A 13924-nucleotide genomic window follows, 5' to 3' on the forward strand; every position below is an offset into this window, starting at 1 on the left:
AAAATGTTTACTGCAGATTTGTTTTTTATTTGCCATTGATTGAAATTAAATCTGCTAACAAACACTTTGTTTCTTTGACGTTTGGAACAAGTTCACAGCGAAACATAATGGAAAAAGCATTTTTAATTAACATGTGTCTACTTTAATAGCACTGCAATGTTCAATGAATTACAGAAGTGGAGAAGCGCCCTCATATAAACTCTCATTATGCTTTTTCAAATTAAGAAACAACAAGTAATTTGCAGTTATTGATGATAGTTTTGAGCAACTGTCTGCAAGACAACAAATGCAATAAACAGCTTTAAATTACAACTTGACACATTAAGTTTATTGTACTTAAAGTCATTGTAACCAGCAGGACTTATTCCATACACTAATTATAACCTCTTTCTTTCTTTTTCCTCATCAGCTGTATCCGTCTCTCTGCGAGTTGGCCCATGTGCTCTCAGTGGACGGTCCCGTCAAACAGCGCCTCGACACTCTGGCTGGAGAGCTCGCCAAGGCTGCTGACAAAGAGCTGCAGGTATGTTTGGAGGTGGTGCTGCAGAAACATTTATTCCCTGATGCATCTGTATTTTAAACAGTGGTGAAGCTGCAGACTAGTTGCATTTAAATTGCCCATTAATATATCGTGTGTGCTGTGCAGGTATGCTGACTTCAAAAGAAAAATAGCATTTAAATTCAAAGGGAAGAATTTAACTTTTTCTTTTTTTTAGTTCGGGTTGGTTCCCATTGGGATTCAGCAGCACTATGCAGTCGAATGATAAAAAGCTGCACACCCTGAGGAGGAATCTGCAATACTTTTTATTGAATTTTAACTTACTCAAGCGTAATTAATATTTCTGTTTGTGCTGTTTTGCACAGGCTACATTTTTCAATTTGCAGAGGTCAAGTTAATCAAACTTAATCATTACCAACTAGAGAATTTGAACTTCTATCCATGTATGCACTTGTGAATTTGTGTCCTGTGTTCTTTAAAGGATGTAAAGTAGTGAACAAGTCATATGATTCATTTCAGATTGATTCACCATGTAGAGATTGATGGAATGCACATAAATAAAAGATGACAAGTCAGAGAAAGGCAGAGGAAAAAAACATGTAGTATAAATAATTGAATCCTTTGAAAACATAAAGGTGTAGGTACTGAGAATATATTCTGTATCTATATAAAATTATATGTGATGTTAGTAGTTGATAATTGGTTTTGGTCATCCATCTCCAGGTGGTGGTGGACTCTATGGTGTCTCTGTGCCGTGAATTGTGTCCCTTGTCCTGCTCAGCGGCAGAGAGACTCAGCCCGCCCCTCTCCTCCATTTCTGAACAAGTCTCCATCCCTCGCTCCGCCATCCGCAACGCCCTGATGGAGAGAGCAGCTGAGGATATCAACCGAGCCTTGGAGTGAGAAAGAAAACTGCTCAAACAGTTCAAATCAGGCCAATAACTTCAGCTAAAGTACTTAAAAGTTATTCTTTTCTCTTCTCAGGGAGGTGAAGTTGTCTGTAGTCTCGTATCTAACCAACTCCATCATGGATCAGATTCTTCAAGAGCTCTACACCAGTCATAAAACCCTGGTACTGGTAATATCCCTTTACTGCATGCCTTCTTTGTAGTAAAGTAGAAACGTATTTCTTTGCCTGAAGCTGAAATGAAGAACTTCACTACAAAGTCAGTCAGGGATCTGTGGTAGGGGTTAGTAAGTTTGTTTTTACCTTGATTTAGAAAGAGTGACATCTTTAAGCTAAGACTCCCACCTTATGTTCCTAGAGTGATATAAAAGCTCAGAGTGCTTTGGCATCTTTCGTTCTCCTGAATGAGTTACTACAAGTTTCATCATCACAGTCCCTGGGTGCAAAATTAGAAGAACAGCTTGGTCTGTTTATTCAGATTCCCACAGGATGAGGAGGTCAGCGTCTTCAGCTCAGTCTGATTGTGGCTCAAACATGAAGTGCTGAATAAGAGCAGCAAGGTTCTAGCAGTTTTTGACTGGTGAAGGAGATGTGTTTTTACTATGAGTGGGTGTTATTTCAGCACATTCTGTCATGCCCACATCATCCCAGAGCAGAGATTACTGCTTCATTTTTCATGATTTATTAACTTAATCTTAAATACTCAGTGATTTTAATTTTCTTAACATCTGAAATTAGGCCTGGTTGTTAATGAAACAGTCTCCTGTTATGTAACAAACTTAAAATTCTTTTTTTTTTTTTTTTTTTTTTTACTGCTCCACATGGATTTGAGCCTGCAGACAGCCAGTTTTCTACCTTACAAGCCCAGCTGCAACATTAACGTGATTGTAAATATATTTGACTAAGTGCATCCTGTGTTACCGGAGAACTCAAGCCACATGTAACTGCCTGATGTGTGGGATGTAAACTAAAAACATGGCAACACTGAAGGAGGACACCAGGATGTTAATTCTGGGATTGGAATTAGCTTAATAGAAACACTAGTGGTCCAAACACATCATCAGTACTGTCTCTCCAGTAATTTCCCTGTGCATAAACGTGAACACTTGGTGGTATGATTTAACACGTATCTGTGTAAACTGGTGACTTTGAACATATTGCATCTGTAGATGTTTTCATAACAGCAGCTGTTGAAATGTCGCAAATGCCTCTTCATTTAATTGGGTGTAAAACCTGAACTTTTAATACCTTTTTTCAATCAAAAAGTTGGCTGTGGCTTAGATCAGGGTGACTCATATACCAGTATAAAGTGCTAAGACAAGCAACACCATTACTGCAAATACATAATGACAAAGACCAGACCAGTGGGGCTGGACACCATTATTTTTAAACCGCTTTTCTTCCTTGTCAAGTCATAAACATGCATTTGAAGAAAACAGGAAGTATACTGTTTGCCTGTTTTGACCAGAACTACTCCTCAGTCTGAGCAAAAAGTGACAGGAGGAGGAGGACAGAGAGACTCGTCGGTTGTGAGTCCATCTAAAAATCACTGGACACTCAACTGTAGCTAGTAAATGTGCCAACTCCATGGTAAAAACAGATGGTACTAAAGAGAGACAGCAGTACTAAAGCTGCACATTGTGGATTTTCAGTACAAAATGGAAATATCTTACCCAGGAGGATGCTTTTAACATTTTTTCCCCAGGGAGGCTTAGAAAAAACAGACTGCAGTTGTATACTGGAGCAACTTATGTTCTAGATTTTCCGGTGTGTCAAAATAATACAATCGAATACAAATGCAGCCATGGATGCACTCAGCTAAGTTTACAGGGTCATCTATTTTTACCAGAACACTAATCATTTGTTCCATTTAGACTTTCTTGTTTGCTACTTGACTTCTAAAGCACATGGTATCCGTCCCAGCCAGTATGACGCACGTTTTTGCTGTGCAGTGACAGAAACTCAACATATAACACATATTTGTGGACTTAGCCTTCCAGCACTTCATAACGTTCTATTATTGTTGTTCCTGCTATGCCTGTCTAATCATCATCCCCTTGTGCATACTGCCTCTTGTATGTATCGTGTTAATTTTGGAGGACATGAACAGCCGACATGCCAAATAGATGCTAGGGACGTGTGGCAGCTATCATGCAAACTTGTAGTTACAGCAAGTTAATCTCCCGCTTTAATGTGATCAGTTTAATTCTTATGGATATGCTCTTATTTGAAGGTAAAAGCCTTTAATGTTGTTAACTCCTGTTTATTACAAACAGTGGGGGATGTTACAGGTTACAGAAAATGCCCCATTTTGAAGCTTTATTAAACTTTAATATGTCACTAACCACTGCACAATATATACAGCAAATTTACAGCTAATTTTTAAATGACTTTAAAGGATAAATATGATATGTAATTTGACCTCTTGCTGCAAGTTGCATGAGATGTTTGAAATTTGAAATCTTATGACCAAAAACATTGGCAAAAAAAAGGCAGGCATTCAAGATTGTTTGAAAAACGTAGAAGGCCTTTGATTCATAGGGCTAGAAACATTAAAAATACACCAATGCATATGAACTTATCATGGCATAGTGACCCACTGAGACATGAAGAGTAATTACTGCTGACCTGGATTATTTTTTGCCAACATGTTTTGGTCGTATGTTTCCATTTTTTTCCCTTTCATGAGAACCAGTGGTTTTAGGGACACCAGATGAGCTCCAGTTTCCAGTTTGCACCTCTTTTCCATAGATAAAAATATGTTGAGACAGAAGATAATAGCATATATTTATATGAAGATTTAAAATCAGATGTAAATAGTGCTGAATGATTTGGGAAAATAATCTTTGTTGTTTTTTCCTCCAATATTGCTATTGCGATTTGATTTGCGATTATTTCTTAAGTTCCTCATCTTATGTTACTATAACCTACACAAAATTACACAATTAGATTAAACAAGGACTAAAAGACTTTCAAACTAACCTACTGTGCTGATTTTGACTCATACTGCAAATCAGACATGAATTTTTGTGTTGATGGGAGTGGTAATTTTCATATCATTCTTATATTGAATAAGAAAAATGTACAAAAATTAGGAAAGTAGGATTCTTGCAGACTATTCTAAAAGAATGTCACTTGAAATATTGCATTATATGTAATGGTATTTAGGCACAAATTTCAGGTTATGAATAATGCACCTTCTGCAATTTGAAAATTGCAAACGGCCATATTGCAGTTTAATCTAATCTGTGATTAATTTCCCAGCCCTAGATGTAAACAGCTGGCACGCCTTTGTCCAAGCTTTAAAAAAATCCCAGAACCAGCACTTTCAAAGCTCACCGTTGAACAGAAAAAGACAATATGATTTGGGATTTTGTGCGGGGTCTTTTCTCTGAGGGGATCAGAAGTTTCTTTGCAACCTTGCTCTTATAACAAGGCAATTAACCTTATTTCCACAGTGGCACACTTTCTCTCTAAACTGGTCAGCATAAGTGTACGAGTGCAAAGTCATCTTAAAGCAGACTGTTCCCACACTTGAAAAATGCCTGTTAGAGTGTGAACCATTTTGTGTTTCCTTTTTTTCCTTGCCTCTGTGTAAATACAATAACTGAGAAGTAAGTTATTGCAGCTTAACGACAAATCCCCTCCACTCAGTGTGATTATTGGTTTCTGTATGGTTGTGGACAATATGAGGATTTCATTTTGTGAGTCAACAACTTCAGAGCTGAGTCACTGAGTCATCTGAACTTTAAAAATGATCTTTAAAAGCATGTCTACCCCTGGTCTAACTCTGTGTAAGTTTCCCATTACTTTTTAAAGTTTATTACAGATTTCACAGTTTATTTATCAAGCATGCCTTATAAATTAACCCTGTCTCCATTCACGTAAATAAAGAGATACTCAACTCAAGTGCTGTAGAGTAGTCCTGAAATACCGAAAGATTACACAAGAGTGTCAAAAGCAACACTTAACAAAAATATGAAATCTCATTTATTTGATGTAGTGGGTTAAAGACACAGACAGTGCAGCTTGACTCAAGTATGTTGTATTTCAATGGCCTAATATAAAAATACTTTCAGCAGCAGGGTAAAGCTTTTAACATCTGATATGTGTGCAAAGTTTATAATAAAAATCTCTCTTGCTGTCAGAGGGTTGTGTATCTTTCATTTTTAGTATCTTTGACTGATGGAAGCCGGCACCGTATTCGAGCTGCTGTGTGTTTAAACTGTTTCAGGATGAAAGGTTAGAAGAAAAACAGTGTTTTTTGGGGGAATATTGCCCTCTGAAACAACATGAAAACTAGATTAAAGTCAGTTAAGGCCGTGATTAGACCCTACAGGCTCCCCTCTCTGGGAAATCAAATTGTTCACAATGAAGCCGGTGAAAGGAGGCGAAACACCAGACTTTTGGTAATAACAGTGTCAGCTCCGCTCTGTTTTACATTCTATTCACTGCCTCTATCTTTACATCTCATTTTCCTTTCTCTGTTTTTGCTGCAGTGCCTGTTTGTCCTCTATTATGCCAACCTCTGCTTTCATAATCAAAATATAAATTCAGTAAACTCACTTTTTATGGGCTTTTTCAAACTGATTCAAAGTACCTTCTGCTTTGTCTGGGAGCCTCACAGGTACAAGGACAGACACCCGTCACCCCTGAGATAGAGCGAAAGGAGATTGTTCCAGGTGTCGTCAGTGTGAGTTTCTGTGTGCTCATGCTTGTGTTTTTATGTGTGTTGCATCAGCTGCGGCAGGTGTCTCAGGCGAAGCGTTGGGATGACGTGGGGACCGGCAGACGTACGGTCAGACAGTCCAGATTAATCGAATCTCTGGAATTCACTGACGAGGAGTTTGGTGTCAACCTGGGAATAGTAAGTGTCTAACTTAATGTTACTTATGTGCTGTCTTTTAAACTTTAAACTTTTAATTTACCTGAATAAACTGTCTGCAAAAAGAAAAAAAACAATGCTTCTTCTTAATGAAAACACACTAACAAAGCTAACATAGCTACAGCTAAATGCAACAAAGCTATGTTGATGTAAATGGCTATTTAGCTAATGTAGCTCACTTAGCTACATTTGCTAAAGCTAATGTTAGTAAAGTGAAAGCCAACATAACTACCTCAGCTACCTTAGCTACATCACTAATGTTGCTATGTTAGCTTTTTGTTACCTTTAGCTAATGTTGCTAAAGCTAAAGTAGCAATAGTGTGTGTCCTTTCCTGATGGAGGTTGTGTCTCACAATGTGTCTCAAGCAGTACTAAATACTACATATTCTGAGTGCACAAAGTGTGTACAGACTGAGAAGTATACTCAAATGCACTGTTAGCTAGTGTGCTAGCTAACATTAGCATCCACTAGCTTGTGAATGTTTTATGAGCAAAAGCAGGACAATTCAACCAAGAAAAAGGGTTAAAGACAGAATAAGTTCATTTTCTTTAAATGAAAAATGAAAACATAAAAGGTACATGAATTTAATAGTGAGTGAAAATGACCTTTAAATGTTGATTATGACCCCCTGATGTCTGTGTACAACTTCCTCTTTTAAAAAGATGTAGAAGAAGAAAACAGAGACAGTTAAACCATTGTACCTCCTGCAAGTGCAACATTGCAGTGCATGACTCTAGACCAGTTTTGTCTTTTTTTTAACCCCTATGATCATTTTTTCCCACTAATTGTAACACATTTTTTTCCATTTAACACCTATTTTTGTCAGTTTTAAACTCTTTCCACCAATTTTTTTCTGCCTGTTTTTGCCACTTCTAAACCAATTCTTGCCACTTAAACTTAATGCTGCCTCTGTTGACCAATTATTGCTACTGTCAACCCCTTCTTACCACTTTTTACACCCAATTTTCCCATTTTAACCACATTTCACCATTTGATATGCCCATTTTCCTAGTTTTACCAATTCCTGCCAGTATCTGCCCATTTTTCCTCTCTCAGTTAACCCATTTTTGCCAGTTTATATCAATTTCCATCCCATTTCACTAAATTTCCACCCATTTTTGCCAATTTAAAGCACATTTGAACTCCCATTTACCACTATTATGCCCATTTCTTCCACTTCAACCTATTTTTGCCTTTTTTTGCCATTTTTATCTAATTTTTGCCACTTCTAAACCATTTCTGCTACTTTCAAAATCCAACTTCACCCTTTTTCCACCATTTTTTTTGTCATTATTAACCCATTTTAGCAAATTTTAAACCATTCTGATTCTTTTTAAAGAAATTTACATTTTTAAGAAGGCTATTTACTAGACAAATGATTAAAAAAGATATTTGTTTCTTTGATAAGAGTGGTTATTTTTTAGGTTAAATATGAAATATGGATATCACAGCTTAACTTTACAATAGACCATGGTTTTGCTGACCTGCATGAGCCCCCAGTTTGGCTGGACGCCCGAAAGCTCTCCCATTTATCCCCCTTTATGGACGGCCTTGTCTGTACGTGACTTTTCCAAATTGTGCATGGCTGTGTTCAACCACCTTCAGGTACAGTGGGGGTCCCCGGTCTCTGGCATCTTTATTTTGGGGGTCGCGGGGCTGAAAAGGTTGAGAACCCCTGCACTAGACAATACGAAGCTGCTCTGATTAAGTGCTCTATACTGCTTTTCAGTGGACTGTTATACAGTAGACTAACAGAATTATGCAATTTGAGACACACCAATAGTGTTAGTCTGCAGAGCAGCACCTTCGAGAGGTGGTCTGAAGCCAGACCTTTTTCCAATTTTTGGACAGTGGACCCCTAAAATTAGATTTTGTGCTCCTATTTGCCTGATGTGGGGCTAACAGAGTCTTGTATTTCATGTACTTTCTCTGCATTCCCCATCCAGGTCAGCATAGTTAAGTTTCTTCCTTGATCAACACTGCTGCTCTATCTGCAGTGCTGATCTTCTTTTTGAGGTTCATAAACCTGATGCTGGAGATTTCACTGGAAAAACGGGGCTGCCTGCCTTGGCCCACACCCATCTTCTGTTCATAACTTTCCCGAGACATGACTCATAACCCCCAACCCTCCCCAGCCCCAGTGTGCAAGAAAGGTTTCCTTCTGCTGTATAGTATGGGGAAATTGAAAAGTGATAAAAAATTTGATGTCAAATAAATGTCTAAGGTTTTTAGCATTTTTCAGGTTGATGTTAATATGCAGTATTTTTAAGAGATGGAGAATAAAAATCCTGGTGCTGCAGTGCCACATAGAGTTCAACGGTAAATGCCCCTGTCATGAGCATTTTTCTCAGGCTCTGGGAGTTCTTGTGACTAAAAGCTATGACTTTCCAAGCCTGGAGTCAGGTGGCTCTTTCTGTTTTAGGAGTTGGATCTACTTTGTGCTCCATGCTCTTGCCTTTTTCTCTCCACCACCTCTCCCAGCTTCCTGTGCACTTGGTTGTGTGGCCATCGGAAACGACCCTGTGTCAGTGCGATTTTGCAACTTGACAGGCAGTGCTGCCAGAGATCACATGCTTCACAAATCACTGATGGAGATCGCAGGGGCTGCAGAGTAGGGTGTTGTAGGTCACACTGATGATAAAGCTGAGTCGAGCCTGTGGCAGTTTGCAAATGTCTGCCTAGTTAATCACCCGAGCCGCGACTCCCTCCCACGCTGTCCAGTGCCTCTGATGCCCTTGTGCTGCAACCTGCATCCTGTATTTCTTCTTTGTCTAACATTTCTACTGCCTTTTGCTTCACTTTTCTTATTTCTTCTGAAATGTAAACACTGATTTTTAGTAGAAGGTCTTCAAAAAACCTTTGGTGTAACTAGTTTTGGTGCTAGAATTCAACAATTACAGCATTACAATTGTTTTGGCCAGCTGTCTGTGCTTGTCATGTCTGTATTTTTGTCTGAAATTGATATACAGACCAATGTCACTGTTAAACATGGATTTATCTCCTTTAACAAAAGGACACAATGGCGATCAAGAAGCGGAGCTCGAGAACCAGAAGAATCCGACCCGTCTCCACCCGACTGAGTGAGTTGTTTTAACTTTTTTTTTTTTTTTTTTTTCTAAATCCCCCAAAGATGATTTAGCGGGAGAAATAAGGACAGGATCATCTTAGCTGAGAAAGTACTGTATTTCCTCTGCCTCACTGTAAATCAGCATTTTACAATGATTAAAAGAGTGATCATGTTTTTGTAATCTTTTAGATGGGATTGAATTTGCACAATGAAATCTTAGTCAGTGCATCTAATCGTGCTTAAAAGATGCCCTAAATTAAAAAATAAACCTTTTCAGAGGTAATAACATGGCCTTTCTTCTGATACCACCCTTAGGAAACACCTGACATTTTTTGTTCAATATGCTGTAGACCTTCAAAGTAAGACTTCTCCAGTTTACTGAGTCTTTTTTCCAAAACAGTGGGCAGCTGACATAATGTTTCAGTCTTTTATTTGGGTTTAAGTCAAGCCAAGTCATTTCAATTCATAGCGTAACCAATCACAAGAGAAGTTATCTCAGGGCACTTTTGATTCAGAGCATGTTTAGACCATGCAAAATTAAATATTTCCAATAATTAATGGTTGATTTTATTCTTTTAAAACAACAAATGGAGAAGCTTTAACAGGCAATTTGTCTATTAATGATTATAAATTAAGAAGCCAAATGATATTTCCTTATTTCTACAATATTTCTCATCTTGTTTTAGGTCTCGGGGATGAGCCCAGCTCCTCTCCAACCCCCTCTGCTCCACCCCACTCTGCCTCACTCACCCACTCGGCATCATGGGAGAGTCTGTCCACTCTTCCAACCAATGGCTCCCCTCTGAGGCACGTGACCCATGTCAGACCTCGCCCACCGCGCAGGCATAGACTGGGACATCTTCCCCCAGAGTCTGTGAGTTGATTACATGTGGCATAGCAGTGACTTTTGATCTTTGTTTTCAGTAGACAGAAAACATCTGCCCTCAAGCGTCTGCTGGCAGAAACTTTAAAAGGGCAACTCCTCAGATATGAACATATGTTTGAGTTTTACTGACATGGTTTCTTAACTCTGCTTCATTTAAAAAGCATTTGAGTTTTTTTGTTATTTGAAGAGGGGTTGTATGGGGTACTTGTCATTAGTGTGTAAGAGGCACTGATCTGGTTTTATGAACGCTAATTCCAAAAAAGTTTAGACGTTGTCTTAAATGTGGATAAAAATGGAATACAGTGATCTGCAAATCCTTTTAAAACATATATTCAGCTGAACACATCACCTAGATGAGGTATTCAATGTTTAAACTTATAAATTCAGAATTTTATATATTCAGAATTTGATTCATGCAACATATTCCAGAAAAGCTGGGGCTGGACTGAAAACATACTGAGAAAGAATTTCAAAAAACACCAGGAACATTACACAAGTTAGTTGAGTAGCATGTGAAAGTACCATGATTGGGTAAAAAGGACGCACTCCTGAAAGTCAGTGGTTCACAATCAGGGATGCAAAAGACTGTGTTCACAAGTAGTCCAGCAGTTTCTTAATGTTTCTCAGCATGCAATCGAAAGAATTCTGAGATTTCACCTTCTACAGTCCTTAATATCATTCAAAGATTGAGAGAATCTAGAGAATAATGAAGTCTGTAAACCAGCATTGAATTCCTGTGACCTCAGACTTTCAAGTGGCACTGCATTAAAAGCCTGCATCATTCTGTAATGATTGTCACAATGTGGGCTCAGGAACACCTCAGAAAACCGTTGTCAGTTAACTCTGTATGTCAGAGCATCTACAAATCTTAAGTTTAGCTTCTACTATACAAAGCTAAAGCCATATATCAACAGGATCCAGAAGAGCTTGGGGACTTCTCATGGCCTGGGCTCACCTGAGATGGCATGACTAAAGTGGAAAAGTCTGTTGCGGTCTGATGAGTTCACATTTCAAACTGTTTTGAAAGTAATGGCCGGGAAAAAGACCATCAATGCCAAGTCTAAAAGCCCGCAATTGTGATGATGTGGGGGTGCATTACCCATGACGGGTGATTTGCACATCCATGAAGGCACCATTAATACTGCAAGGTACATACAGATTTTTTCCAACATATGCCTCCATCCAGATGATGTTGCATGAGGTACAACAGCATGGCGTCACAGTCAAAGAGTACAGGTACAAAATTTGACAAAGGAAATCTTGCATTGTCACAAGGCTTAAGATGCACTTCAAATAAGAACAGAATATAATTCCTATTTTAAGCACTTCAACAATAAGTGTATTTGGATCCTAGGAACTTGCAAAGTGTTTTAAAGTGAAGGTTGATGTAATACAGTGGTAATTAGGCCCCTGTCCCGACTTTTGTGGAATATTTTGCAGGCAACAGCTTTAGAATGTGTGAATTTTTTCACACGTTTGAAAAATAAATATCTTGTCACCATATTCTGCTTAATTTACATTTTTTTGTAATTGGGGTTTGTATCACATAATTTTACTTACTTAAAGAAACTTTGCCTTTAAGCAGAATTACAGTGTTGGTGTACACTATGTTCGATACATTTCAGTGCATTATTGGTTTGTCAGAGAGGCTCTTTATTTTGTTTGGGTTTTTTTGCAGACAAATGTGTCTCTCTTTCTGCAGTGCACTGGTGCGCTGTAGAGTGTACAAGTAAACTTCAGTTTTGCCTAGTAGGCTCATAGTCATAATGTGAACTTGGATATTACTGCATCTTGGCTTGAGATAATGCCATGGAAAAAAATAGCAGCTGACAAATTACATGAATGGATGTAGTTTTTATTACAGTTCATTTATTCTCTTCAACAGCTCTATCACAGTGTGTTTTTGTAACATAAATATAAATGCAGAAAAACTCTGGCATCCATTTCAGCAGGAAACTTGAGATGACAAGTGCTGCAGACTGCATGCATATGTGTGGTATTTGTTTTTCATGAAGTCCCATTCATTACAGCCTTGACAAAGGCTTACAGTTCATACACCTGCACCACCAGGTAGATTTGGATCCTTCCGTCCCCAAAATTTGACAGAAATTATCCTCTCCTATTTTCAGATCTGTTGAGTCTCCATCTGTAGTTTTTCTCTCTATTTACATAAAATAATCCACAGCTTACAGTGTGTCATAGTCAGTGCAAAAATCACTCATATGTCAGCAGGCTGACTTAAACAGCTGATGAGTGTACTAAAGCTTAGCTCCTGTGCTGGTGCTCTGGCCAGTGTCTCAATGAAGGGGCTGAGCTGACTGATGTCTCCTGTGGCTAATACATTTACTATTGACAACTGCAGTATCTCAAACAGCCCCACGTCAAACAAAAATGAATAATCCCTTTAAAACTTTTACTTTACTTCTTAACTAAAACATACGATTCAGTGCATGCATTTCAACACAGGAAGCTTCATGGTATTGTTTTTTTGTTGTTTTTTCTTCCAGCTCTCTTGTGTAAACTTTTTTGTCTTTATCTTGTACGCCATGCAGCTGCCTTCTTCTAAGAATAAGTTCCTTTTAAGCAGGAAGCTGTCACATGTGTCTTTGTGCCGTATATGTTAATCTTTTACAACCATCTCCCTGAGGCTTCAGGACAGCCTTAAACTCAGCTGTGTGTTTGTTCTAAGACTTTGTAAAAGCTTTTTTCTAAATCGGTACAAACTGAGTTAGAGCAGCATGATGAGGAGTTGTTTTACAAACAGAGTCCTGCTGGCAGTGGACTCAGATTAACCAGCCAGCCATCTGAAAGATAAAACCTTTTATCAGCCTTTCAGCTATTTGTCAGCATGGTGGATTGATTGTTTACCTGTTTTCTGTCCTGTGTGATTTGTGTCTTGTTGTTTGTGTTTTTGCAGCACTGCTCAGAGAATGGAGGCGTTAGTATGTTGGAGGATGGACTGCCTGATTTCTACAGCAAGAGAGTTCTACCTGACAGGTAGGACACTGAAAATGTTTGATTATGTAGAGTCACTAAAACATTACAGATATAATCGATTCGTCTGAACACAAACGTGGACTGTGCTGCATTTCTGGTGAAACAATTGAACACGATGTTGTCATCAACATCTTGTTTGAAAAAAAAAAAGAGATAAAAATGATGAAGATTTACCTCAAATTTCCACAACCAGCGTTCCAGTCCAGCAGCCTGGAGCGCCACTCAGCTTCCTTCGAGATATGCTGCAGGTCTATTTTCAGCGCCAGCTGCTGGCAAACCGCTTTAATGCCCGTCAATCAGAAAGCTCCAAACAGGAAGTCACAAGCATAGAATATCCGATTCTTTCAAAATACAACACAATGCATGGACCCCTGATCATAAATCATCACTATATCAACATGACGTCTCATCCTGCACCGAAAGCAAAGGGTCACTGAGAGGTCAGTGGGTCACAGAGCTATAACGGCGCCATTGACGAGGAAAAGTTAACTTTTAAGGACATTTAGCCAAAGAATTTTACATAAAACCACAGATTCTTTAAGCAAACATTAACCTTTTAACTTCCTAATGTACACACCCAATGGCAGAAGCAATAATATCATGGACTTACACCAGGATGGATGATAAATTAACCCCAAAAGGTAAAATAATTTGAAATACTATTTGTAAGTAAGTTTAGAAA

At 38.5% G+C, this 13924-nt stretch overlaps 1 protein-coding gene across 5 annotated transcripts in view; it reads left to right on the forward strand.

Annotated features, from left to right (window-relative positions):
• The window catches only part of carmil3 (capping protein regulator and myosin 1 linker 3), a 214089-nt gene that overhangs the window by 174306 nt on the left and 25859 nt on the right, over nt 1-13924 (forward strand). For 4 of the 5 annotated variants that reach the window (XM_041804349.1, XM_041804345.1, XM_041804346.1 and 1 more), the window contains 7 exons: nt 410-523; nt 1223-1398; nt 1484-1577; nt 6148-6273; nt 9306-9372; nt 10046-10233; nt 13163-13242. In XM_041804349.1, coding sequence (XP_041660283.1) covers nt 410-523; nt 1223-1398; nt 1484-1577; nt 6148-6273; nt 9306-9372; nt 10046-10233; nt 13163-13242 — 845 coding nt within the window. The remainder of the gene's footprint in view (nt 1-409; nt 524-1222; nt 1399-1483; nt 1578-6147; nt 6274-9305; nt 9373-10045; nt 10234-13162; nt 13243-13924) is intronic. The other variant, XM_041804347.1, reaches the window with a different exon arrangement.

Source organism: Cheilinus undulatus, linkage group 13 (genome assembly GCF_018320785.1).
Source record: "Cheilinus undulatus linkage group 13, ASM1832078v1, whole genome shotgun sequence".
NCBI classification, from domain to species: domain Eukaryota; kingdom Metazoa; phylum Chordata; class Actinopteri; order Labriformes; family Labridae; genus Cheilinus; species Cheilinus undulatus.